Source organism: Artibeus jamaicensis, unplaced genomic scaffold, assembly GCF_021234435.1.
Source record: "Artibeus jamaicensis isolate MK-2021 breed Jamaican fruit bat unplaced genomic scaffold, CSHL_Jam_final contig_497, whole genome shotgun sequence".
NCBI classification, from domain to species: Eukaryota; Metazoa; Chordata; class Mammalia; order Chiroptera; family Phyllostomidae; genus Artibeus; species Artibeus jamaicensis.
This window is the reverse complement of record NW_026521863.1, coordinates 1,548,094-1,573,249: the sequence shown is the minus strand read 5'-3', so window position 1 is coordinate 1,573,249 and position 25,156 is coordinate 1,548,094. Positions and strand designations below refer to the sequence as shown.

The window sequence follows — 25,156 nt, the reverse complement described above, 5'->3', positions numbered from 1 at the left end:
GTCCCTTGCGTCTGAGCTGCAGAACTGAAGGTGCAGAGCCGTCCCCAGGGCTGTCGCCGGGAGTTCTCCTGCCTCATGTCCCTTGTGCTCGAGTCTCTGTCGATCTGGCCAGAGGTGATTTTCTCCCTTAGTTTTCTGTTCTCTGGTTCATTTCGTTTTCCTTTTATCTTTATTATTTCCTTCCTTCTGCTCGCTTTGAGCGTATTTTGCTCATCCCTTTTTAGGTTTCTGAGGTGGAAGCTCAGATTATCAATTTCAAACTGTCCCTTTCTATTTTTTTTTTTAAGATTTTCTTTATTTTCAGAGAGGGGAAGGGAGGAAGAAAGAGAGGGAAAGAAACATCAATGTGTGGTTGCCTCTCATGCATCCCCCACTGGGGACCTGGCCCACAACCCAGGCACGTGCCCTGACTGGGAATTGAACCTATGACCCTCTGGTTCGCAGGCCATCACTCAATCCACTGAGCCACACGGGCCAGGGCTGTTCTTCTTCAGTGAATGATCGTTGCCACGCATTTGTCTCTCGGCACTGCTCTGGTCTAAGACTTTTGTGTCCCACGCATTTTGATGAGCTGCACTTTCCCGTCTCTTGGTTCAATGTGTGGTTTCCTCCCTCCCCCTGAGACCACCACCCCCACCCCCCACCTCCCCCACCCCACCCCCGGCCCACAATCACCGACTGTGTGCTGCTTAGTTTCCAAGTGTTTGCAGGTGCTCCTGCTCTTTCGGTTTTTAATCTCTGGTTTGATCCTGCTGTGGTCAGAAACAAACTGCCTGGTTTCAGTTCTTCCACATTTTTGAGCATGTGGTCCGTGTCCTGCATGTCCCGTGTTCTGTTGTTGCTGAGGGGCGTGTGCCGTGATGTCCCTTAGACCCTGCGGGGCCTGGTGCTGCGGAGCCGTCCCCGCCCTGGGAGAGCTCCGCCTACCTGGGCGGTCAGCTCTTCAGTGAGTGGCTGCTGACGTCTCAGGGTAGCATTGCCCAGGAACTGCCATTTTCAAAATCAATAATTTTCACTTTTCAAAAAATTGAGTAGCCTTTTATCTTAACGCACGGGGTCAGTTTAAAGAGCAGAAAACGGTCTGTTTTATAAAAACACGTTCAAACTCAGTCGTGAAATATCAGAGTCCATTTCAGAAAGACAGTTCTTCCGTCACTTCTTCCTTGGCTGCTGCTCCGCACGGGCTTCCCTTCTCCTCCGCAGATGCGGAGGGAGCCGTGGCCCTGCGGAGACGTTCGGAATGTTTCCTCCCGAACCACAGCATGACCACAGACCCTCTGACCCCTGGGCTAGCCTGGGGGTCCTTCCTCAGTAATGGCTGAGGCAGGGAGGGGCGCTGCCTGGTCAGCGGGTCTGAACCCCAGCACACGCAATGCATCCCCAGTAGTCCATCACCGGAGATGGTCACGTGGCCAGCACCAAGCCAGGTGATGGGAACCAGACTGCGCCGAAGACGAGAGAGCCGCCCACGGTCATTGCAGAGGGCAGGAGGGCAGGTGACAACCCAACCCCCAACCTCCCGTCCGGTGCTCGATCCTGGAAGGAGGGACACGCAGTGACCACATTCGGTTCAAAGGTGGGTGCTCACTGCTACGGAGGGGCCACTGCCTCCAGACCTTTTCAGGGGACTAGGCTGGAAAACGCATCTTACAAATAAAGCACCACTTCACATTAATAGTGTTTGGCAAATGTAACATTGTGAGGTTTAGCATAGGGTCTTATTTTTACTTGTATTTCCTCACACTGAATACCCAGGTTTATAAGAGCATTAAATGGTAGTATTTTTTAAATGTTTAGCATCCGTGAGTTAGTTTCAGAGAAATCATTCTAATATTATTATTAACGACAAATGACTGTGCAAAGTGTAAGGTTTTCCGTAACTCCTTCTGCACCCGGACTACACCCTACTGAGCATGCGCAATAACATCAACAGTAAGTGGTGTGCAGTCGACAACCACGAAATGATTCCTTCCTCTGGGCGGTTACAGTGTCAGTTTGATGGAGTAAGCTCCACTCGTTACAGCTTTTAATTTTCGGGATTGCTTTATTTCTGTTAACTGCACATTTACATGGTTCACAAATCAAAGGTGACTAGAGAATCCCAAGCGAACCTCACGACCCGGGCTGTCCCCGGAGGTTAGCGTCTCACCCCGAGTTTCTGGTTTGTCTGCTTTTCTTCTTGTGGCCGTCGGTACCTACGCCCTCACTTCTCACCGACAGTGCACGGGACGCCGCATTCCGTTTATCCTGTCCGGACCCTGTACCCCTCGGGATGCAGTGTTTGGAGATCTTAGATGTCAGCACTCGGAGGTCTTCCTCTTTGCCCTTGTAGATCCAGCCCCTACTCACTCATATTTCCACTGTTTCCATCCAGGTGCTTTCACAAATAAGGCTGCATTAAAAACACTGCGCGCCGCCCTGGCCGCTGTGGCTCAGTGGGCTGAGCGCCAGCCTGAGAACCAAAGGGTCGCTAGTTTGAGTCCCTGACAGGGCACATGCCTGGGTTTCAGGCCAGGTCCCCAGTAGGGGGTGCGTGAGAGGCAACCACACACTGATGCTTCTCTCCCTCTCTTTCTCCCTCCTCCCCAACTAAAAATAAATAAAATCTTTAAAACAAAACAAAACAAACCACTGTGCGGGGCCACTTTGCCCTCGTGCAGGTGAGTGGACCTGGGGTTCGGATGCTGACCTGGCGTTCGGGTGCTGGAAGTGGGCCTGCCAGGCTGTTTGGTTTCTCCTGCTTCTAAAATGGAATCGCGTTTTCATCTGAAAGCAACTTGACCGCCCTCTCCAGTGTCAAACCCATCAAGCCCTTACAGGCCCCTCCTGTGTCGGGAAGTGCATTTGGTGTGCAGGACACTATTTATCCTGAAGCCTCAGCACGACACCCTGCTCTCTGACGCTGGGTCTTCACTGTGTCTACTCATCAGTGTCCACTGTCCTTTTACTCCTCAAGGGCATGTGTGTCTGTGTGTTTGGAGAGGTTTTGTAAGTTGGGGGGTGGAGTTGCGCTGTGGGTGGCAGGGCTTATACTTGTCCCAGTATTGATATTTCTGGTTTTTATGTTTATAAGAAATTTGCGGTCTCCCACTAGCACTTTTTAACCTGTGAACAAAAATAAGGGAAATGTAGTTTATTTTGCTTGACTGGGGACCCAGCTGCCTGGAGATCTAGCAGCGAAGGCTGAGCCAGCAGCTTTCTGGGGCTTCCTTTCAGCTGCCCCAACAGTGAGATCCCAGGCAGACGGCAGTGCTGACGTCCCCGGGTGTGACTGGCTGGACAAGTGTGAGGCTCACCTGTGCCCTTGCTGGACTGGCTCCGACGTGGCCCTCACAGGCTCCACCAGCCTCAGCCCTCTCATGGCCAAGACACACAAGCACCAGCACAGAGGGGTTAAGCCGGCCACCAAGGTCACAGAGCAGACACAGAGCTGGGGACATCGGACACAGAAACAGTGGAGACCGCAAATCTGGTTTGCCGACATCACGCGGCCGTCACCACCAGAGCCACGCCTTGGTTCTCCCAGCGGCCTCGGCCTCGGCCTGCAGCAGCCACTGGCCACCTTCTGGGTGCTCTCTGCCCAGCCCCCACCCGCCCCTGGGCTGCAGACCCGGCCCCTCCTTCCTAAAGAACTTGGAAAGCTGCGGATTGCCTCAGATTCGCTGCCCCATGCCCTGGGACCCACCTGCCTGTGCCCGGGTGTCCCAGGAGCGAGGGGGGGTGGGGTGTCCCTGGGGAGCACAAAGGCCTTTCCGAGAGCGCGCACCTGCTCACCACGGGCAGCAGCCGGCCATCCGCGCCGCTTCTGCTTCCCTCCTCCAGAGGGCGCCGTGGGGCAAGGAACTGCGAGCCAACCCGAGGAAGATCAAACACAGACCGCGGGTGGGTTTTCCGTGGTGCTGGCCGGTTTCAGTTTGTCGTGTCCTCTTTCATGACCACGGATGGCCAAACTGCCTGAGCTTTTCACACGCACCCATGTAAAAGTGGCATTTTTCTAAAAGCTTGGTTAAAATTTGCCACTTCTTGCTCTCGTCTTTACCGGTGCCAGACGTTCAGCACAAATGCACGGTGGTGTTTCCTGCCACTACCAAAGGCCGCATGTCAGACAAGAGCCGAGGACACCCGACAGGGGAACAGTGCGACTGCTGACAATTGTTAACACCTGCGAAGTTGTCGCTGAGCCTGCTCCATCTGCCCAGGTCCCTGGGGCTGCGCCTGGTCCCCGCCCGTGGAAACTGCCCGTGGACTCTGGGCGGCTTCCCATGAGCTGCCTTGGATCGTCCTCCAGGAGGCGTGACACGCTGGGCCGCTCGTTTCTGCTTGAAGCGTGTCAGATTTGGGGTCAGGATCATCTTCCCTCTGAGATGAGCCTTATACTGTGTTTTCCATACTTGTGACCGAACCTGGTCCCCATGGCAGGTGCAGAACGAGGTCATGGTGCGCAGGTCGTCCTGGTCCTGTGCAGACTCACATCCTGAAGGAGAGACAGCAGACGGGGACCAGGTCCCAGAGCCCCGGGTAACCCCTTCCCCACGGTGCTGCTCTCACCCAGCCCCTAGGCCCTGCCACCAGCCGCAGGGCTCCACAGACCTGCCCCTGTCTCCCAGGCTCCCCAGGGGCCTGGGACCGGCCAGGCGCAGGAATAATGACCTTCAGGGGAGAGGACGGCCCACAGGATGTACCTCCTGCTCCCGCAGCGCCAGCTCTCACCACACGGGGGCGCTGCTCCCTTCCAGCTCTCCCTCCTTCCTCCACTCCAAGCCTGGCAGGGGGCACAGTGGGCGGAGTCCCTGGGGGCCTGGGCTGGAGGGGGTGGTCCTGAACAGGTGACTCATGAAAGGCACGAAAACCCAGCTGGCCCCAGAGAGCCGCAGCAGCACCCCCCCCAGTCCGCCCCTGTCTCTGCCATCATCCCCCCACCACGCCTGCCCTAGTCACTTCTGGAGGGTGGCAGGTGTTCTTTTTAATTGGGACACACTGGGTTGGCCAAAAAGTCTGTTTTTTTCCATAAAATAAAAGACGCATTTTTCATTTTCACCAATAACTGTACTGGTTTGGATATTTTGAGAGTGTCAGCTGTCTCCCACATGATAGAACATTGATTGTTCTCAATTAATGTCTTGATTTGATCGCTATCAACTCTACCTGGTCTGACCACGGAGCATCGTCCAGCGAGAAGTCTCCAGCACAAAACTGCACAAACCGCTTGTGACACGTTCCATTGGTCAGAGCACCTTCTCCACACACTGCACAAACCTTTTGTTTCAGTTGTGTTTTTGCCTTTCTTGAAATAATAAAGCATAATATGCAGAAAATGTTGTGTATTTTATTCCATCGTCACTATTAAAATGGCTACCCCAAAATTCACCAGTGTTGATAAGTTTTTTAATCACATGCTGATATGCCAGCTGTCACGATAGGATCTAACAAACGTGTTTTGAATGAAGTTACAGACAAGTAAGCGCTACTGGAGCCGCTGTAGGGAAGAACCCAAGGACCTTTCTGGCCGGCCCTGCAGAATTCCCGTGCGGCAGAACGCGCCCTCCCGAAGGGTCAGCCCATGTCCCTCAGTGCTCGTGCGAGGCGGTACGGCCGGCACTGCAGTCAGCGTCAGAGCATCTTCAGCCCCTGAAAGGGGTCCCCAGCGCCCGCCCCCCACAGTCACTCCCACCGACCCCCACCAGCCCCCCGGAAGCACTGATCTGTCTCCATAGATGTCAAGGGCTGACCTGTGTCCCCCCAGAATTCCTGTGTAGGCCTAACCCCCGGCCCTCAGAGCGGGCCGTATCTGGAGACAGGCCCTTACACAGGCGCGCCACTCCCAGGGGGCCCGCAGAGGGTCCTGGGGCGTCCTGACTGGTGGCGGGGGTGCGAGGGGGGACCTGCAGCCCGCTGCTCCAGGTGTGACTGGCATCGTCTTCTCCTCGGCACCTGCTTCGGCCCCCTTCGCTTTTGTGCCGCACCTAAAACATTGGGGCGCTTTTTTTCTAAAATTCGGGTAAGTGTCCCCTCGTCTGTGGCAGAGCGGGGATGATTTCCAGTGGGAGCCACCAGGAAATGACCCCGAGGAAGGGGCCCTGCCTCCCAGGCCTCCAGAGGATGCGGCCGGCCGCCCACAGCCCACCGCTGCCCGAGTCGGCGGCAGCCCAGCGAGGATGCGGTTGTTCCCCGCACTGCCTTCCGCCTGTCCCTCCCCCCCGGGGGTTCCTCCACGGGCCCTCGGCCCACACGGGCCCTGGGCGCTCGCTGTGCTGGAGCCATGAACGAGCCCTTTGTCTGAGGCCCTGGCACCTCGAAGCGGAGGCTGTCCCAGAGCTGTGCCGTGACTGCCGCTGCCAGCCCAGCGCTGCACCTGTGGCTCACAGGGGCCGGCGCTTGGCCAGCAGGGGTCAGCGACAACTGACTGCTCACCCCGCACCCGCCGTACCGGGTGGCACCCGCCACACTTGTCCAGATGGGGCCTGCGGCCACCGAGGGCGTGGGGGACCTGGGCCCACGCCAGCCCGGCTACGGCACCGTGAGCGGGCACCAGGCAGCGCCCCCTTCAGAGCCGAGGAGTCCTGCCTGGCACCTGTCTTCCTCATTTTGCCAGTCACTGTTGTTCCCTGGAACGCGGCGGTGTCCGTGCTTTTGTCGTGGCAGCCACGTCACTGGTCTGCTGTGCGGCAGGCCGACACCACGCAGGTGCTTCCCACAATCCCCGCACGGTCACATTCCCTGAATGGCCTGGCCCTCCCGCCTGCACAGTGACCAAGTGGCAGGTCTGTGGCGATGACCAAGGAGTCCCATCCACATCAGTGGGGACTATACGACCTCAGTAACGAAGGCGAGTCCTCTTACTGATGCAATTTCACGGCAGAGCAGGGCCGCGGGGCCTCTGACCTGCCAGCAGCAACCAGGGCCTCACCCATGTCTCTGTCACAGTGGGTCCCAGCTCCCAGGACACAGCCCCACAGGCCGCTGGCTCACGAACGAGACGCTGACACCTCACAGCCCTGAGGCGCGAGGTCAAGGCACCGGCAGGTTCTGTCCCCGGGAAGACCCAGTTCGGGTCACAGATAGGACTGTCTTCACGGCAGGGGCAGGGAGCTCCAGGGTCCCTGTCATAAGGTCGGTGACCCACCCCTGTGACCTCATCGCATCGGGAGTTAGGGCTTCAGGGCGGGAACACCGAAGGGACAGAAGTTCAGCCCGGGTACTGTGTCTCCACCACCCGTCTGTCTGTCTGTCTGCCTGCAGTGGGACGGGAGCCTTCTCGGGCTCTACAGCAGAGTCACAGATGGACAAACTCCCGTCGGTGCCAGGTCTCCGCCTGTTCTACAAATTCCTGCTCTTGGCGCCCTCACACCTGCGCTGCACACAGCTCCAGGGCGTAGTCCGTTTAATCTCGACGCTTGTCACGTAATCACGTGAACACTGAACACGGAGTCCCCAAGGTGATGGGGAACCCCCGCTTCGCTGTCAGCCCCGGCCAGAGGGTGCGGGAGCGGGCAGGCTTCTGGTCACGCAGCCAGCGCCCAGTACCGTCCCAGGGACCCACGCGGCGCTTCTCCGGTGACCGCGTGTGCGCGTGCCGGGCGTTTGTAGACGCCACCGGGTGCCATCTGAAGGGCGTGTCGGAGCTCGGCCGCGCCATCTGAAGTGGAACTGCTCACGCAAGTGTTCGGGTGGCAGTGTGCGCGTTCTGGAAAATGCTCCTGGGGCTCGTCCAGCGTCCGGAGACCGACAGAGCGGCCAGGACAAACCCCTCCCTCCCTGGGGATCTGAGAGCCCGTGGGGACGACTAGGAGGCGCCCTGCCGGTCCTCGCCTCCAAATGCCTGCGGCAGTCGGGAACTCGGCTCATGGGGGGCCGCTGTGGTTTTGATGGGTGACTGTCCGATAATTCCGCCCTCCTGTCTCTCACCAGTTTAGACACATGGGGGTTCTCTGTAACACAGGGCTCAGCGCCCGTCTCACCTGCCAGCCCCCTCGGGGCCCACCCAGCGGGGCTGGTCCCAGAAGAGCCACCGCTCCTCCAGACACCTGGCCGCGGGCCCAGGCCTGCCCCTGGCCCCACTGTCCCCTGATCCCTCCACAGGGTGGCCTGTGGGCCTTTTCTAAGAAAAACTACGTCTATTCTGACGGGTTCGTGCATCTCGTTATTAGAGAATGACCTCATGTCACTCACTGTTTAATTTTGCCTTTCTTACCAGGAAGCTCAGGACGCAACGTTTGAAAAAAGCAGGTAAAACACCCTGGGCATTTAAACCTCTGGGGAGGTCAGAGTGTGGCCCCCACCTAAGGTGTGCGTGTCCGGTCAGAGAGAATCACCTCCGGACACTGTGGCCGCGGAGGGTTTGATTTTGCATGTTCCAGTAGGAGAACGCAGTGTTTTCCAGTCGTGAACTCGAGCTGGTGACACACAGGCACTGTCCCAGGTGCACCAGGGCCCTCAGGTCACCCGAACACATTCTGTGGAAGAGGGGACACGAGCACAGCGGCTGGGAGAAGACACGGCTGGCGAAGGGCAGGGGTCAGAGGGGAATGGCAGCCTCAAAGGCCCCTAACCTCCGCGGTGAGGGTGCCCAGACGGGCTGGGGGGCGCTCAGTCTCCAAGCTGGACGTGTGGCCATCGGCCCAGCAGCAGCCCTCTCAGCCCGTGAGCACATGGACACAGGAGGCGTGGGTCTGACGGGGCCACGCAGCCGTTCATCCGTGTGCAGCTCCGGCAGCGTGTGGTGTCCTCACTGCTGGTGGCAGGCAGAACGACCCTGCACAGCTGGCCGAAACGCCAGGTGTCACAATTTCAGAGCCAAATGTGGCGGACCCCATGGGGTTACCCACTCTCGACAGAGCTGTGCTTCAGCCGGGGAGACCACACAACCAAAGGGTCCGAGTTTGGGGTCTGCTTTTTCCCAGAAAGTAAGCAGATCAGGACAGAGTTGGTCTTCAACGCCAGGCTAAATATAAGGAAAGCGCCCCACAGGCTCGGCCTTGGGATTCGCCCGCCCTGCTGCTCAGCGGGGACGCCGGCTGGGTGTGTGACCAGGGCCCAGAGGGGCAGGCGGACAGGGAGCCCCCCGCCCCCTGCGAGCCCGTGCTCCGGGAGAACTCGCAGTGACAGCACTGCCTGCCTCTCAACCCCCACGGACACAAGCCCTCCAAGGACAAACCACATCCCTGAGCGATCGCGTCCCTGTCCACGACCGAGCGGCCCTCGCCAGGAGTCCGGCCGACCCTTCCGCTTCTGGTCGCTGTGCCCTCTGGAATTACTTGTGGCAAAAGAAAGAAGCCCCAGTGAGCGCACAGAGAGGGCTGACCGGGACCCCCCGAGCCCCAGACTGCGGGCCCGAGTGTGCCGCCCTGCGGAACTTGTTCTTTCTTCTGACTGGGGGAGCGTGCAGTCCGGTTTGGGTCACCCACAGAGGAAGGAATCTAGAGTTGTTGCTGCTTCTTTAATTATTTTTTTCCTTTTAGGAAGAGGGGGGAAGGTAGGGAGAAAGAGGGAGAGAAACATCTACCAGTTGCCTCTCCGACACCTCCAACAGGGAACCTGGCCCGCAACCCAGGCCTGTGCCCCGACTGGGAATCGAACATGTGAGCCCTCAGTTCACAGGCCTGCGCTCAGTCCACTGAGCCACACCAGCCACACCAAGTGGTGGGCCCCTCCCTCACCCCCAGCGCGCCCTTCACTCCCACGGGCCAAGCACCGTGCTCCCCCCCCGCTCTGCGCCCTTCCCCCTCCGCCTGGCAACTCTGGTTCTGCACGCGAGGCGTTCTGGGAGCAGTGCGTCCGGGGAAGACGTGGGTTTCAGCAGAAGTTGCCCCCGGCTCCAGCCCTCACCGCCCCCAGCTGTGCTTCCGGAGGGACGTGTGCATCAGGGTGTGTGTGTGCACAGGAGAGTGTGTGGGAAGGTGCGCATGTGTGCGGGACTGTGAGCAAGTGTGCATGCACAAGCCTGTGAGAGCATGAATATGTGGGTATGCAAAACACGCGTGAGCGTGTCAGTGTGAGGGCTGCATGATCCTGTGTGTGAATGTGTGAGGGTGAGCTCTGTGTGAGCACGTGTGTGAGCATGTGTAAGAGCCTGCTGTGCATGAGACTGAGCATGTGTGTGTGTGTGAGAGCATGTGTATGTGAGTGTGAGCAGTGTGAGAGTGAGCGAGAGCGTGTGTGAGAGCGAGCGAGAGCGTGGGCGGCGTCTGTGGGCCCCTGGCCCACGGCGGGAGCGCCGCCCTGGGAGTAGCAGGCACGGCGCGCACAGGCCAGCCCCACCGCCGGGGCCGAGCTCGGGCACTATGCCTCCTGTGGACTTGGACGATGACCGGGCTGGCTACTGCCAGGCTGTCCCAGGCTGTCCCAGGCCCCCACGCGTTTTCTGGGAGGAGAAACCACCTAAACACAGCCCCATGTCAGTTCCACAGTAGATGGCCGCCCTCCTGGACCACACCCTCCTCCTGGCGGTTACCCACCAGGCAACTCGCAGAGAGAGACACCCAAGGGTGTCAGGGACCTAAAAGAAAGGGCTGGGGGGCTGGGAGGCGTCTTCACCACTGCCTTCTCCCACAGGGCTGCAGCACACCTGCGGGCACGAAGAGGCAGGCCAGGAGGGTGCAGGAGGCCGCCTGAGGGCAGAGAACACGGGCGTGGGGCAGGGGGAGGCGGGGAGGCTGCCCAGGCAGGGGGCGTGGTTTTGGGGGAGAACAGCTGGGCAGGAGGTGGGCCAGGGGTCAGGGGAGTGTGTCTGTTTCCCACGGGGGCCCACTTGGCTCACAGGAGCCCAGGACAGGTGTGGAGGACATCAGACGAGGCTGTCTCCCAGGAGGTCACCCAGGTGGAGCAGCATGGCCAGGTGTGGGCTGTGGGCCCTGGCTGAGCCCGTCCAGTCCCAACGGGGTCTGCTCCCCGGTGCCCAGGTGCAGCAGAGCCCCGGAGGCACACCTGGCTCACAGGTGCCCGGAAGCAGGGGGTGGGCTTGGGAGGAGTCTGACCAGCATTCACACCTGCTCACAGCGTGCTCAGGTGCGGCAGCATGTCCAGGGCTCGGGTGCGGCTGCTCGAGGCGGCAGCTGCCTCCACGCCGCGCAGCCACTCGGTGCACCTGCGGACCAGGCCCTCGTCCACCACCCCTGCCACCTCCTCCTCGTACTCCACATCGTCATACTTGTGTCGGTCGTTGAGCAGCGACACCTTGAGCACGCGGCGTGGGTCCACCGGCCGTGGGCTGGGATCGGGGGCCCGCCAGCCGCGGGGAGGCAATGGGACGCCGGGTGGGTGCCCATCCAGACCTCCAGGGCTGCCTCCCCTCCGAGGACCTGAGCCCTTGGCTCGGGGCCCAGGGCCCAGTGGGAGTGTGGCGCCGGCCAAGGGCACGGGGAGCAGCCGGCGGGGCCGCACCAGCAGCTGCTGCTCCAGGCGGCGTCTCTGGAGGGCCGGGGTGGCCTCAGGGGTCAGGCTCAGGGGGAAGCGCCCCGTGGCGGCGGGTCCGGGCACCGAGGCAGCGATGTCCATGGGCCGCGAGGGGCTGGACCCGGAGCCAGCTGGGGCCAGGGCACGCCGAGGAGCCGGGCCAGGGGCACGGCGCGCAGGGGGCTTCCTCAGGGTGGCCGAGGGCCAGGAGCGGGACAGCACTTCGGGCCGCGCTGGGGGGCGCTGCTTCTCCCTGGTGGCGGCAGGCGGCAAGGGCGCGAGAGGGGCGCAGGTGGGTGCAGCTGTCTTCCAGGGCCTGCGGGGCGACGGGCGCACAGTGGAGACCCGCGAGGCCGGGGCTGGCGGCGGCGGGAACGGCATGTCACCGCTGAGCCTGCGGAGCTTCAGCGCTCTGGAAGGACGAGGATGGGGGCCTTTAGTCCACAGGGTGTGGAGCCCGCCTCCCTCCCCGCCGGTGGGCGGAGCCACCACTTGTCCTTGCTCGCGCACCCCTCCGTCCAGCCGCGTCCGCGCTCTCCCCCCTCCCGGCACCCTCACAGGGGTCAAGAAGCCAAGGACCCATTTCTCCCCTTCACCCTGGGCTCCCAGCCGAGCCCCCAGCGCCCGCTGTACCACCGCCGCCCACTGTGCCCTCTCGAGAGGAGGAGCCGAGGCCGGACGCGGCTGTTGCATCCTGGAGACGGGAGACTCAGCGGGACAGCGGGGGGCGGGGCCAGTGGCAGTTCAGCAGAGGCGGGAGTGGCCCGGGCGGGCGCCAGGCGTGTCCTCCCTCCTGGGCGGGTCCTGCCCCCTGCGGAGAACCCTTCCCAGGCTCCCCCAGCGCGTCCAGATGGCTGCGGGCCCTGCGCCCTGCAGGAAGGCGGTGGGACACACGGGTGGGCCACGGCACCCCGGTGCATCACTCAGCTTGTACTTTGTGTTCTGTCAGGGCCGCAGCTGAAAGTCAGTCCTTTCAGAACCAAAGCCTAGTCATCCGCCGACGGGCGAAGCAGTCATTCTAGTGACATGGCGACGAAATGCTGGAAACACGAGACAGCACGGTCCTTCTCGGATCACGAAGCGGGGTCTTCGCTGCCGCAGCGGTGGCTCATAATGGGAGCACCTTCACCGCCAACTTACACGAAGTCTGTCCGAGAACAGTTGTCACTGTTAACGTATCGGGAATGGTTTGCTCGACATCGATGTGACCTGGCGGCCAAGAAGGGTGGACTGGAATGCACGTGTGTGCACAGTGACTTCACTAGTCAGGGGCGCCACTGGGCGTGTGTGCTGTGTGGCTGTCACACTCAAAGTGACTGAGAAGAGCAGTGAATCTGCACTAGACTTTGCGTGAAGCTCGAAAGTTCCTCCACAGACTTCCCGGTGACTCAGGCCTCGGCTACAGGCAACGACTGCCTGCCGCTCCAGCGTGTCTGGCGCAGTCCGGGTCACCCTTTCTGGGCGGGTGCACCCTGTTCACCCGGGGCTGGGAGCTCCCCCGGGACCCTGGGCCCTAGTGGCCACAGCGGGGTCCCACGAGTGCAAAATCCAACAGGGCACCTGCACACCACGCCTGGCAGGGAAGGTCGCCTGCCCCCAGGGTGTCCACTGTTGCTGGAGGCGGCCTGGGGCAGAGGGCAGCCCTGGCGACTCTCCAGCACTGTCCCCTCGGCCACTCCGCCCTGGGCCCTTCCCCGCCCTGCAGTGGACACCTTCGCCTGGAGCCCCCACACGCCTTGTCGTAGGACCCTCGGCACGCCACGGCAACGTGCCCCGGTGCTCCAGGGAACTCCTCGCTCCCAACTCACCAAACAGCAGCCTCCGGCCGGCACACGTGGCACACCTCCAGGACGGGGCGCGTCTGCGTTGCCCTCTGCTAACCCTCGCCGCCTGGCTGCCCAGATTTACAGTGTTTGCTGTGAGCCCACCTCGGTCTGGCTGCCAGACCAAGGCCAGCAGGACGGCTCACGGTCTCTGAGGGCAGTGAGGGTGCAAAGTGCAGCCACAGACGACCCCCCGCCCCTCCCACACCCGCCTGCCCCACCCCAGCATCCCCTCCCCTCCTGAACAGCTCTCATCCTGATGTGTCCCCTCCAAGACACTGTCCCAAGGGGGTGTACCGGTCCGCCTTCTCTCCTCTCTGCCCCCCACCAGGCTCCAGCCCCCCAACAGGCCCTCCTCAGGGGCCCGGCTCCTGCCAGGCACCCGGCTCCTTGTCGACCGCCCCCCTGGCCCTGGGATGCACAGACTGTCCGCTAGGACGAGCCCCGCCCCCGGGCCGCCGTGCTGGGCTGGAGGGGGCACCCGAACCCTGCACCTCTGGGAGCTCGTGTGCTTCCACGGCCCGTCCTCCTTCACGAATGAGCACCGGGAAGGACCACGGGGGCAGAGGTGGTGGCTTCCTCACTGCGACGCAGAAAAACGGCACAGTGTCTGAACGAAATGTTATTAAATGGAACCAAAATAACACCCGCTGAAAAAATTGTAAATTTGATCCAAAAAAGGTATTTTTCCAAGAATCGATTTATTGCAAAATTGTAAAGATTTATATATTATTTTTATTACATATAATAAGCAACTTTTAGTTTAAAGTAAAAACTTTCACATTTAAAGTTTTTTAAAAAATATTTTTAAAAATCTAGACATTTTAAAAGAACCAAAAAGGGTGAACACATACCAGGCAACATAGATTCTCTTTAAATACTCACATCTCAAATGCTGTTTAGAAAAGATTAAAAAACTGGCTAAACATCATTCAGACCGGCAATGATTACGACCTCCTTGTCTTTGGAAGAGACGTTAATGACACATAATGACACACGGTTACAAGCATTCGACAGTTTAATCACACATGGAGTTTCACCGGTGTAGAGCTCGGCCCTCACCGTCACCGCGGCGGGCCGGGGACTGAGCGCCGTCTGGGGGAAAAACACGCTTCACCAAACCCGAACAGCAACTTTCGGACGCTCCTTCTGACCAGTTTCTGACCTTCAACTCAGTAAGGAGGAGCAGCATTTCATGACCGCGTCCCTGGTGGGAGAAGGAGGCGGAGAGAGCACTGTGACGACCTGCCTGCCGAGGGCCCCGCGCAGACGGCCCGGCGCGGGACGGCTCTGCCACTGGTGCCCCTGCCCGGCGTCACCTGAACAACTGGGCTGGGAATGATCTCTTACCGTCTGAAACGCCCATTTTATGGAATCTTTACCAGCACATACACTCATGACGAAGAAATAAATTTAAATACCAAAAACCACCTAACAACAAAACTAATTTTAAAAAGAAGTAACAGGCTGGATTTTAAAAAGTAAAATGTCTGTAACTGCACACTAAGAATCATAAAAAATTCGTGTGGTGAAATTCACCCGCCTTCTGACACGTCCCCCAGGCAGCCGTCTGCAGTGTTACCAGCACCGACTCTCATACGCATTAAACGCTGCCCTGCGCACTGCCAGCAGCCGGCGCCAGCGAGCCGAGGGCGTGGGCGGCCCTGCTGCTCTCTGGTCCGGCTCTAAACCTGGGGGTGGCCTCGCTCCAGAAGTCTGGCCGTGGCTGGGAGCGCCCGCTGCAGGGGGCGGCAGCTGACACCTGTCCAGGTGACCCGCCCCTGTTGGGGACAGCAGCAGATCTCCAGCGAAGCCCCCGGGCGCAGAGAGCCCCCGGGCGCTCCTGTGCCGCGGCCAGCACACTGCACTGGGCCCCGGCTTCCCCTTGTGCTTCCCAAAAAGAATGGTCCGTCTGAGACCCATTATAAACAGAAGTCCTGCCCATCCCCTGTCGTCGGCGACGGCCTTGCGCTCTTCGTACACAACCTGTCTCCGACCTTTACACAGGAGCAAGGCTGTGCCGTGACGGAGCAGTTTTCTGAATCTCAGATTTAAGATTATAATTAGTTTTGCTTTTCCCTCTGTGACTAAATTAAGTGCATTTCTCTGAAAACGTATAAATAGCAGTTACCTCTTGACACACAGAATAAACATGTGTCTAATGGCTTAAGACAAGCATTCGTGTATCAGAATTAACTGTAAAAAAAAAGGTGAAATGTGTTTGCTGGAGTCTCCAGGTGCTATTGGCTGAATATTCACCACCACGGAAGGACCCAGCCTCTCTCGTCACAGCTCCCTGGCCGCGAAGGGTCAGGTGGTCGAGCCCCACCTGTCGGCCTCACCAGCAGCAGGGAGTCCCACCCCTCTGGGCCGCGCCTTCCAAAGGGCTTCTTTCTATTCACCTCATTTAAAACATCGTTTCCTTTTGAGAAGACAGTCAACATAAAGCATCCTCTAAGCAACATTTAATGTGAAAAGGAGCAACACTGACATGCTTTTGCGAAGCTGACCAGAGCCAGACGGGCTCAGACAGGCTCACCTTGCGTAGGGGATGTAGGACAGGCTGTACCTGCAAGAGAAAGCACCGCTGCTGAACGGCAGGCTCGGTGGGGGCGCCCGGCACACTGCCCGGCAGTCACCCTCCCCGAGAGCGGCCCCGGGCCGCAGCCGCAGCGTGCCGGACGCCACCGCGCCCCGCCCAAGTGAGGAGCCGCACTCCAACACGCGACTCCGGTGCACGCTGGAGTCTGAGCTCGTCCTAATGCAACGGCTTCCCTTCCAAAGTTGTTGTTTTAAACAGAAACAAACAACTGAGAATAAGGCGCACTCCCCCTTAGGGTGAGCCCGTACTAAACACACATGATGTAAAAAACAACATGTCACAGAAAACGACCGAGGGGTGTTCCTCACGGCCCCTCTGTAACACGGAGAGGTGCGGGTGACACCCGCTGACGGCACACTCGTCGGCCGGCCGAAAGGCAGGGACGGGCCCGAAGGACAGGCGGACCCAGGCTCGGGAAGATTCGGCAGGGCGGTGTGCTGACCACGGAGGGAAGGAACGAGGCTCAGCCCTGACGATGGAGGGAAACACTCGGACGTTTTAATGTGTGGGGACACGCGTGACAGGGCAGCGTGCGAGGAGGGCAGCGTGCGAGCCCCCAGGCACCCGCGGAGCCTGTTGCTACAGGGGACTGGACGTGTCCCAAGGCGTGACAAAGGCCCATGAAAGGCAGAGGGGCAGACGCCCAATGGCCGTCACCGCAGACTGCCCCGGGGTCGGTCCCCGGTCGGGCACTCATTGCTGAGTGTCGGGCAGACCCAGGCTCCCCCAGGCTCCCCTGGGACGGGCCTCACTCTGCGGATCCACATGGCCTGGCCTACACGTCCTACCGTTTCTCTCCCACGCAGCAGGAGACGAGTGAGGGCTCGGGGGTCCCTGTGTCATGCAGCAGCCCCCCCGTCTGCAGGCACCCCGGAGCCCTGCCTACGCCCCACGGGACATGCCACCGGAGGTGCGCCAACAGCGCTCACAGGCTCACAGGCTCGGGACAAAGTGCTGGGCACGGCCCCGCCACCGCAGGACTCACCAGGTCATGGACAGGAACTGCAGGATGCAGAACAGCAAGGCCAGCCCCTTCTTATGCCACTGGCGACAGCAAGAAACAGAAAGGACTCGTGAGGCCCCAAAACACATTCACAGTGACGTCCTACTCTTCCCCTCAGAAGTATGAGGTGACAGCGCCGTTTTATTACATTTCAGTGTGACGGATGTAAAATTCAGTAGATATAAATCGTAACCAGCCATAACGTGCATTTCCTTTCTGAAATTCTCTGTGCCCATTAATCTAAATGCCACTCAACATAGGGCCGCAAATACATGTTACTGAGTAACTGGGCGCAGGCTGAAAATGTTAAAATTCTGTAGCATTAGGTCCTGTAAGTTGATGTTAATGTTTCTAGAACCGATATTTAAAATCCCGCTTAGTTACTAATTAGACCCACATCCTTCGTAGAATGGACAGACTTCACTCATTCCCACTGGTCCTTTTCTTATTTTTGAAGGAGAACAGACTCTACTGTGATCTTCTGGAATAATGTAAAATCCAGTCTCCAAGACTTTTTAAATGACATAGTTTCAGACTTCCTTGTCCACCTTAAGTTTTCATTTATTTAACTTTTCATTTAATCTACTGCTTACAAACAAACAGGCTGCTAGCCCATTCCAAAATCAGAACCCCGTTTTCCACAAGGACACGCAGAGACCGTTTCTCGAGCTCATCCTCGGGAACAAGTGCAGGTACAAATTCCCACAGAACCGACGTTCAGTCCTTACGTGTCCGACATGAAAGGAGCGTCAGAGCCTCTTTGGAGAGAGCACTGCCAACACGGGGCACCACCCTTCTCCATGACGTGTGGCCTTCCGGGCACACGTGAGCTGTCTCAAAGCCTCTGGGGAGCAGCCTGGGAGCCCCCCGCCCGGGGCACAGAGCTGGGAGCACAGACGGGGGGCCGAGCCATGGCAGTGGGTCTTCCTCGGAGCCCAGGGCCAGCCGGCCACCTGGTCCTGGGGGGCTGGGTTAGCCCGAGCCCCTCGTGCAGGTTCTGTCCGTTGCCTGGGTGTGATTTCCACCCTCCCCAGCGGCTGCTCCCACACCCTGAAAGCGGAGCCTGTCTCAGCACAGCCCCAGAGCGCCTCGGGCACCGCCTGACCCAGGAGCCGCAGACGCACTGTGGACGGCAAGTCTAGCCACCAAGCGATGCCACCATACACTTAAGGGACACCAGTCTTTGGTGGGTTTTAAGGAGCCAGACTCTGAGCGCCTCTGCAGTGACGCGCAGTCAGTGAAAAGCAGGCCTGGCCGAGGCACTTACCCAGAGAGCAGCACACAGGGTGAACACGAAACACAGCTGGAGGGAGAGACAGAGAGAGACCTGTGAGTCTGCGCCCCCCAAGGCTCGGTGAGTACAACCCAACCCCCCGTCTGCACGGACAGCTGCAACGACCTGGGGGGCGGGGGGGGGGGGGCAGTGACAAAGCTGTTCTCGGGAGCAACTGTGTCGGTGCACGGTAACGACCCCGTGAGCACGGTCGGTGGTGCCCCTGCCTGGCCCTGGGAAGGAGCCGGCTGGGGCGACCTGCACACGGGGGGCTGCATCATCAGCACGCACGGGGGGCCCCCAAGGAGGCAGGGCAGTCAAAGGAGAGGCGGGATGTGCGGAGACCGGAGCCCTGGGGCAGAGCGGCCTTGGTGAGGTTAGTCAGTCCGTACTCTGGCCTAGCGCCCAGCGACCTGCTCTCGGGAAGGGCACAGCAGCTGCCCACCCACCCTGAAGGGCCGCGCACCGCACACACCAGAGCGTGTCCCCACTGGGCTCGAGGCAGCGCGCACCTCGAGGGCGCTGCGTGTCGGCGCCTCGCTCCTTCGTCAGCAGGCACGTTGCTGCGTCGGCAGCCGCGAGGCCACACCAAGCGTTCCGCCAGCTGTGTTACGGCAAGTCACTGCCGAAGTTCCGCCACATGAGTAACTAACTGTCTCTTTCGGGAAACAGTGTTTCTAAAGGGCCGCCCGGCCCCCCCACACACACACTTAGGTGAGGCAGAGCACGTCACTGCGTCACCGAGATGGGGCTCGGACGTCCTGAACAAGTTAGGACCTCTGTGACTCCTCAGTGAGCCGTGAACTTGTCAGTCTAACACTGCTGGCCGTGTCTGTCAGCTAGTCCAGCGCAAGGCAAGGGACAGAGCTGGGGACAGGCTGCTGAAACCAATGCCGGTGCTCTTCGAGCCGCCCCCAAAGCACCCACGGCGGACCCTTAAAGACCGCGTGTGGGGCCCCGTCTGTCACTGCGGATGCGCATGTACGTGACGCTGGACGTGCGACACAAGGCCCGGCCCAGCCCGCCCACCGTGGGGGTGGCGGTGCAGGGGCCCAAGTCCTCGGCCCACAGCCGGGAGGACGTCATCATCACGGGCAGCAAGAGCAGTGCGACCGAGTCCTCACAGAACACGGGCAGTGGCCTGGGAAACGGAGACGCACAGACCAGGCCAACGCGAGCCTCCCAGCCCCCGGCCACTTACGATCATGACGACCGTGGCGAGCCACCGAGTGCTCTCGAACATTTTCTTCAGCTGCTTCATGGGCCCCATCAGAAAGCACGTGCTGTGGGGACAGACGGGAGGGCTGAGGACGGACGGACGGCCGTGTTGTCTGTGACGAGCGCGTTCAAGGAGAAACCCTGGCTACTGAGTGACGGTCTCTCACTGACTCGTCTGTGCTTCCCTGACACTGGTGTGGATGCCGCTTCCCGGTGACCCGGAACTTCACAGCTACAAGTGAACAGAAGCGACCCCAAGTGGACGAGGGCGTCTGTGTCCACTGCTGCCGCCTCATCAGCGCCCACGGCCCACAGCGGAGCAGTGAGGGACGCACGCATTCACGGTCATGGTCACGGTCAGGGCCCAGCTCAGACAGTGCTGCCGGTGCTGCCCCCCGCAGCCGCTTTCAGACCCACCCGGACGAGACTCACGGTGCGAGCCCGAGAGCAGACCGCACTTGGCCTTGGCTCACGCGCAGTTGGCTGGACACTGTCTCTGATCTAGAAAGTTCCTGAAGACACAGATGCTGCCTCCGAAAGCCAGGTGCACACAGAGGCAGAGTCTGCCCATCAAACGACACTCTGTGAGTACCAGTGCGCACAGGGCCTCCAAGAGGAGTCCCCAGGGCTGGCCCCTACGCGTCACCCCAGCCCCACACTCTGACTGCTCCCCCACTGGGTCGCAGGACTCACAGAGTGGGGACTGGGGCCCCGGGGACCTGTCTGGTGGGGAGCCTGCCTCTCACATCACTGTACGGTAGGGGATGGCAGTGCCTGCCTCCCAGACCCGGGCAGAGAGGCCCTGGCATGTGGTGCGACCCCGTGCTGGCCTGCCCTACTGTAGGGGCCCGACACCTGTTGACCTGGCAAGGACGGGCTTTGGGGATGAGTTCCCCGCGGGTCAGAGCGGCAGAGTCCTGGCCGAGGAGGAGTGCGCCTGTGAGGAAGTGCGGTGCAGGGGCCGGCACGCACCTGGCCAGCGCAGCGATGTTCCCGAAGGTGTAGAACACTGCGAAGAGCTTTATGCCGCCAGGAAGCCACAGCAGCCCGGTGCCCTGCGGGGAGACACTCGCGTCAGGCACCCCGCCACTGGGCGGCTTCGCCCCGAGGCCGCCGCGGCCGTTGGGGAAGCGTGCTGCAGGGCGGCTGGTCCGGTGACAGCACCGGTGCCGTCACTCACAGTTGTGACCTGAGCGGTGCCCCTGAAGAGTCACAGCCTGCTTGAGTGTGACAGTGATTGGTTACAGAGCGACATGCCTGTGACTTTGTAATAAAAGAGTCTGGAATGAAAGAGGGGCGTTATTTGTGCCGGACCCTGTGTATAGTCTCTAATTATATCATTTCAAACAGTTAATTTTCAATGTCATTGGCTAAGCGAATCGCATGTAAGTGCGTGTGAACAAGCAACAGCTTCCTCTAAGCTCGAGAGTAAATCCCTCCTGGCTGGGACACTCCTCTCGCACACCCGGCACAGAGGTGGTCGGCGCCCGCTCTCCTGACTCCGCAGCTCTGGCTTCTCCTGAACGACAATCCACAGCCCCCAGCGCTGCTCTCTGACCCTTCGTCCTGACCTCCCACCCTCTGCTCAGGCGTCAGCTGGGCCCCTGCCCCCATCTCAAAGTGACCCAGGGAACGCACGCTGGCCGTAAGTGGGGCACAGACACCGCACAACACAAGGCTGGACTCACCAGGATGGAGAAGAAAATGCCGCTCACGAAGCAGATGGCGAACCACTTCAGCCTGGTGTTGAAGCTCAGGGAGGAGCCTTCGAGGACCTGCAGGGGAGGGGTCGCGTCCTTACGGGAACCAGGCGGGCCCCCAGCCCACACACGGGGGGGGGGGGGGCGCCTCCCCTGAGCGCTGCGGGGCCCTCTAACAAGTTCATGGACCCGACTATGAGGGAGGCACGAACATGGTCCAGGGACCTGTGTTCGGAAAACACCACTGCTGTCGGGAGGTGTGACCCCAGGTCTGTGCTCACATCCGGAAAGCCCCTACCCGCCAGGGGCAGCACGGACACCCCCGTGTGGACAAGATGACACAGAGTGAGATGCTATAGAAATAGTGACGGTCACAACAGCGGGAAGAGTGGCAGCGCGACGAGAAAATGCTGGCAGGTGCTAAGGGAGGGCGTGGCGCCACATCTGTCCAGGCCGCCAGAGGTGCAGTGACGGGTCCTCGGCAGGAACTGTGTTGTCAGGAAGCCCAGGGGAAGGGCAGGGGGTGGAGCTGAGCGCAGGTGAGGCCCCGGCTGCCTGTCAGAGTCAGCGTCAGTGAGGCCTGAGCAGGGCCAGCCCCTGGGAGCGCCTCCCGCCCAGGCTCATTGGCTGGGGGTGCAGTGGGGTGGCTGCAGGGGCTGCAGGGTATGCAGAGGGCACAGCCACCTAGTCACGGGACACCAGGGGTGGCCCCCATTAGACGCAGCCGACTGACGACCTCCACTGTAGAGTTCACTGCTAACCAGCCCGAGAAAGCCTCGGTGGCCCCCCAGCCGTCGATGAGGCACAGCTGTGAAAGAGTCATGGACGCCATGCGCATGCTGGCCACGCTGCGAGGAAGCAGAAATCGCTCCGTGGGGCTCACATGGGGCAGCCAGCACGCACTGACCGCTGACCGGCGGACACACTGAGACCACCACACGCACCACTGGGACTTGTTTTCCCCACACGGCTGCACCCCAGCATCAACCACAGGCACCCAGGAAACTAGGAACACCCAGTAGGAGCTCACGCACCAAAATGAAAACTTCTCACACACGTCACCACACACACTTAAAATAAGACTGCAAGCTTGTGGTGTGTTTTCATGAATAAGGAAGCACACACGGAAGTTTTATATGCAAAAGCCCAAACTATCTTCGGCTACATCCTTACCTGAGTCGATTCATCTGTGAATCCTTACGTAGCATGAAAAGTAGATAATAAATATTCTGTCAAAGTAACATACACCACTTTTTAACAGACTTCAAACGTTTTTAAAACTTTGGCTTAATCCAGGCTTCCTGTTTCCAGCCACATGACTTGTTTATAGCAAAACCGATCAGTGGATTTGAAACAGCAATGATCTTGCCTGTAATTTTCTATAAACATACGCATTTCACTTTTTGATCAGGAAGAATGCCCATCAAGTACATTTTAACTGCGCAGGACAGAATGAAGCCCGGAGACTGCCCACGACATAGGAAATGACCTACTTGCTGCTTCTGGAAAAACGGGGACAATGTCCTAAGAATGACTTCTGAATGGCACTGTGGGTCCACGGTGATGTGAGGGGGGCGGAACAGAGAGGAAAAAGCACCCATCTGTACCTTTCCCACAAGCGTAAACTGCCCCACTGTCAGTGAGTTCACCCGTTGGTTTGTAATGGCCAGTTCACACCTCTCTCTGCACGCCTGCCTGTGAAAGCAGGTTTCGCCCTTGAACCCGTCTGCCACAGGCCGACTCTCCAATGAACCAACACCGGGGCAGTCAGAGGGCTCACAGAGCCCCCTGAGACTTTGTTTTGCTCGGGGCTCCCTCCCTCAGCAGTGAGGAGACCTCAGGTCTGGACTGACCTCCCTCGACCCCAACCAGGGACCATTTCCACAGGAGAAATGGAGCGGGGGTTGGCGCCCCTCCAGACTGAGCCCCTTACCGACACCACCGCAGACACGAGTAACTGCCCTTCGTTTCTGGCTTGTTGCTTTAACTGGCTCCTCAGATGCCTGATAGTCCCGGCCTCCCTCTCCCAACTCAGCTGCACTCCCCACACTGGGAAATGGGACAGAGGACACAGAGGGACGCAAGGAACAAGCCAATGCCCATCTAAGGAGCGTAGACATGGTGAAGGCAGGGTGGAGAGCGGGGAGGGAGGGTGCGTCGCTGGGATGAGACCTGGGACACTCTTGCCAGAGGCCTTGATGGGAAGTGATGCTACCGAAGTAACGGGCACCCTTTGGAGGGAGAGCCTCCTCCCAGGCCCAGGTCTCGGCTCGAGTCCCACAAGCTGGTGCTGGTCACCCTCGTCAGACCCTGTCTCCACAGAGCTGCCCTCGTGAGGCCCATGGGTGCCCCACCACACAGGCCAGGTGCTCTCCTTGACCAGCCACACCCCACCACTCACCCCTGCAGGGTGAGAATCCTCCAGAACGAGAGCAACTTCCTGTCCTTTATCCAGTCTCAGCCCCTCCCCATCCACACCGGACACTCCATCCATCCCCTGAATCACGACTCCTCCCAGCGCCTGTCCCTTGTCCCTCTGCTACACAGGCTGCTCCTCTGGGTCCCCCCTGTGCCCCTCTTCTCCCTCAACCAGCTCCCCATGTCCACAAGGGAACAGGAAATAGCTGAGGTATCTATGTCACCTTCTCCCCTCTGAACTGTGGCCTCAGCGAAGGTGGCACCATCACCTCCACGTCCCCGAGGCTCCGAGCACATCGGCCCAACAGCACTTCTCACTCTCACACTGGCCAGCGCAGCAGGCACCTCACACGTGCCGCCGGGAAGTGTGGCCGGTGTAATCAGGAAAGAACTTCACATTTGACTGTAACTAACTCAAACGTTAGAATAAAGAGTCGGACGTGGCCCCGGGTGGCGTACTGTATAGCACAGGCCCAGGACACGAAAGGGCGGTCCCATACACGCACTGGCGGACCCTAGGGCCCTGCCGACACTTCTCGCCTGACTGTGGACGGTCGGTATTTTGCCACTGGCAGCGGATCCCGGAGGGCATCTGCCTGTCTTACAGTCGGAGAACCCCCCTCTCCGGGACCCTGCCCACAAGATGCACTGAACAAACGTAACGAGGATGTTGGTTAGGACACAAAAGGGGACAGATAAAACATCCTTAGACAATCCTATTCGATTTCAAACGCTCCAGTTCTGCGACAAGCAGACAAGAATTTGTCAGCGTGCAAGTAACAAAAACACTTAACCAAGCGGATTCGCTTCTCGGAACCCTCTCAATAGAGGAAGTAACCAGAGCCCATGCCTCAAGAGACTACTTTTAGTTCAGTTCTACTTCACTGGACTTCACCCCTAGCCTCCCTCCCAAAAGACGCCCCCCTCCCCCGCCAGCACTGCGTTTATCTGAGGGGCAAAGGGAGGCAAGGCAACTGAGGTCCTGGGCCCCCGGCAGCTCGCAGGACTGGGGGCCTGCACCCCAGCGGCGCCGGGAACCAGGCGGAGGCTGGGGAGGGGCAGCGCGGGGCAGACGAGCTGTCTGGAAGGGAATACAAGCAGCAAATGGGCTCCTCAGTCGGAAAGCCCAACGGGGCGCCGGGGGGAGGTTCCGTTAGCGAGGCTCTGCGAATTCCACGAAAACGTGGGAAGACCCCAAATTCCTTCAGGAAGCAGAGGGAGTCCCCCGCATTTACAGCGCGGGCCGAACAGGCCCCGCCCCAGCCCTCTGTCGCCCCTCGGCCCGTCGCTGCGGCTGCCCCGGGGACGGACGCGGGGTTCCTACCTGCGAGGTCAGGCCCTGCTCCTCGTCGTCCTGGCCGCTCAGGACCCGCCGCAGCTTCTCCATGGCCCCGCTCCCGGGCCGCAGCGGCGGACACTCGCCCGTCAGCGATTCACGCCCACCCAGGAACCCGGAAAGCAAAAGCCCCCGGCCAACCGGAAATCCGGGTTCCTGCTTCCGGCGCGTCGGCCCAAACTGTGCGGCTGCCAGCCCGACGCGCGCATGCGTCCCGGAGCCGTGCAGCTGGCTTGGAGCCCTCCCGTGGGCGTGCCTGGGAGTCGGGTGGGCGCCGCAGGAGGCTGCGTGCCAATCCCCTGCGACGGACCCCGCAGGCGCGCGTCCAGGGCTCGAGGAAGGAGCAGACGCGCGAACCCGCTTGGAACGCCGGGCGCGCGGACCCACGTGCT

The 25,156-nt window shown here is 60.0% G+C and overlaps 2 protein-coding genes across 3 annotated transcripts; both read right to left on the bottom strand.

Moving 5' to 3' along the window:
* Nucleotides 1–10,374: 10,374 nt before the first annotated feature.
* On the bottom strand, nt 10,375–12,089 carry PRR18 (proline rich 18). Its single transcript, XM_037126154.2, has 2 exons — nt 12,025–12,089; nt 10,375–11,803 (listed from the first exon to the last, which is right to left on the bottom strand). Exon 2 carries the CDS (start codon nt 11,770–11,772, stop codon nt 10,990–10,992), a length of 783 nt encoding a protein of 260 aa, XP_036982049.2. The 5' UTR covers nt 11,773–11,803; nt 12,025–12,089; the 3' UTR covers nt 10,375–10,989.
* Nucleotides 12,090–13,942: 1,853 nt separating this feature from the next.
* Nucleotides 13,943–24,929, bottom strand: SFT2D1 (SFT2 domain containing 1). 2 transcript variants are annotated; one of them, XM_037126156.2, is made up of 8 exons: nt 24,753–24,925; nt 20,999–21,085; nt 20,283–20,365; nt 19,294–19,375; nt 18,087–18,122; nt 16,802–16,860; nt 15,754–15,783; nt 13,943–14,421 (listed from the first exon to the last, which is right to left on the bottom strand). In XM_037126156.2, exons 1-8 carry the CDS (start codon nt 24,813–24,815, stop codon nt 14,382–14,384), a joined length of 480 nt encoding a protein of 159 aa, XP_036982051.1. In that variant the 5' UTR covers nt 24,816–24,925; the 3' UTR covers nt 13,943–14,381. The 2 variants fall into 2 exon arrangements, with proteins under 2 accessions (XP_036982051.1, XP_053524733.1); XM_053668758.1 differs by lacking the exons at nt 13,943–14,421; nt 15,754–15,783; nt 16,802–16,860; nt 18,087–18,122 and adding an exon at nt 18,239–18,696 and having other exon boundaries at nt 24,753–24,929.
* Nucleotides 24,930–25,156: the final 227 nt, after the last annotated feature.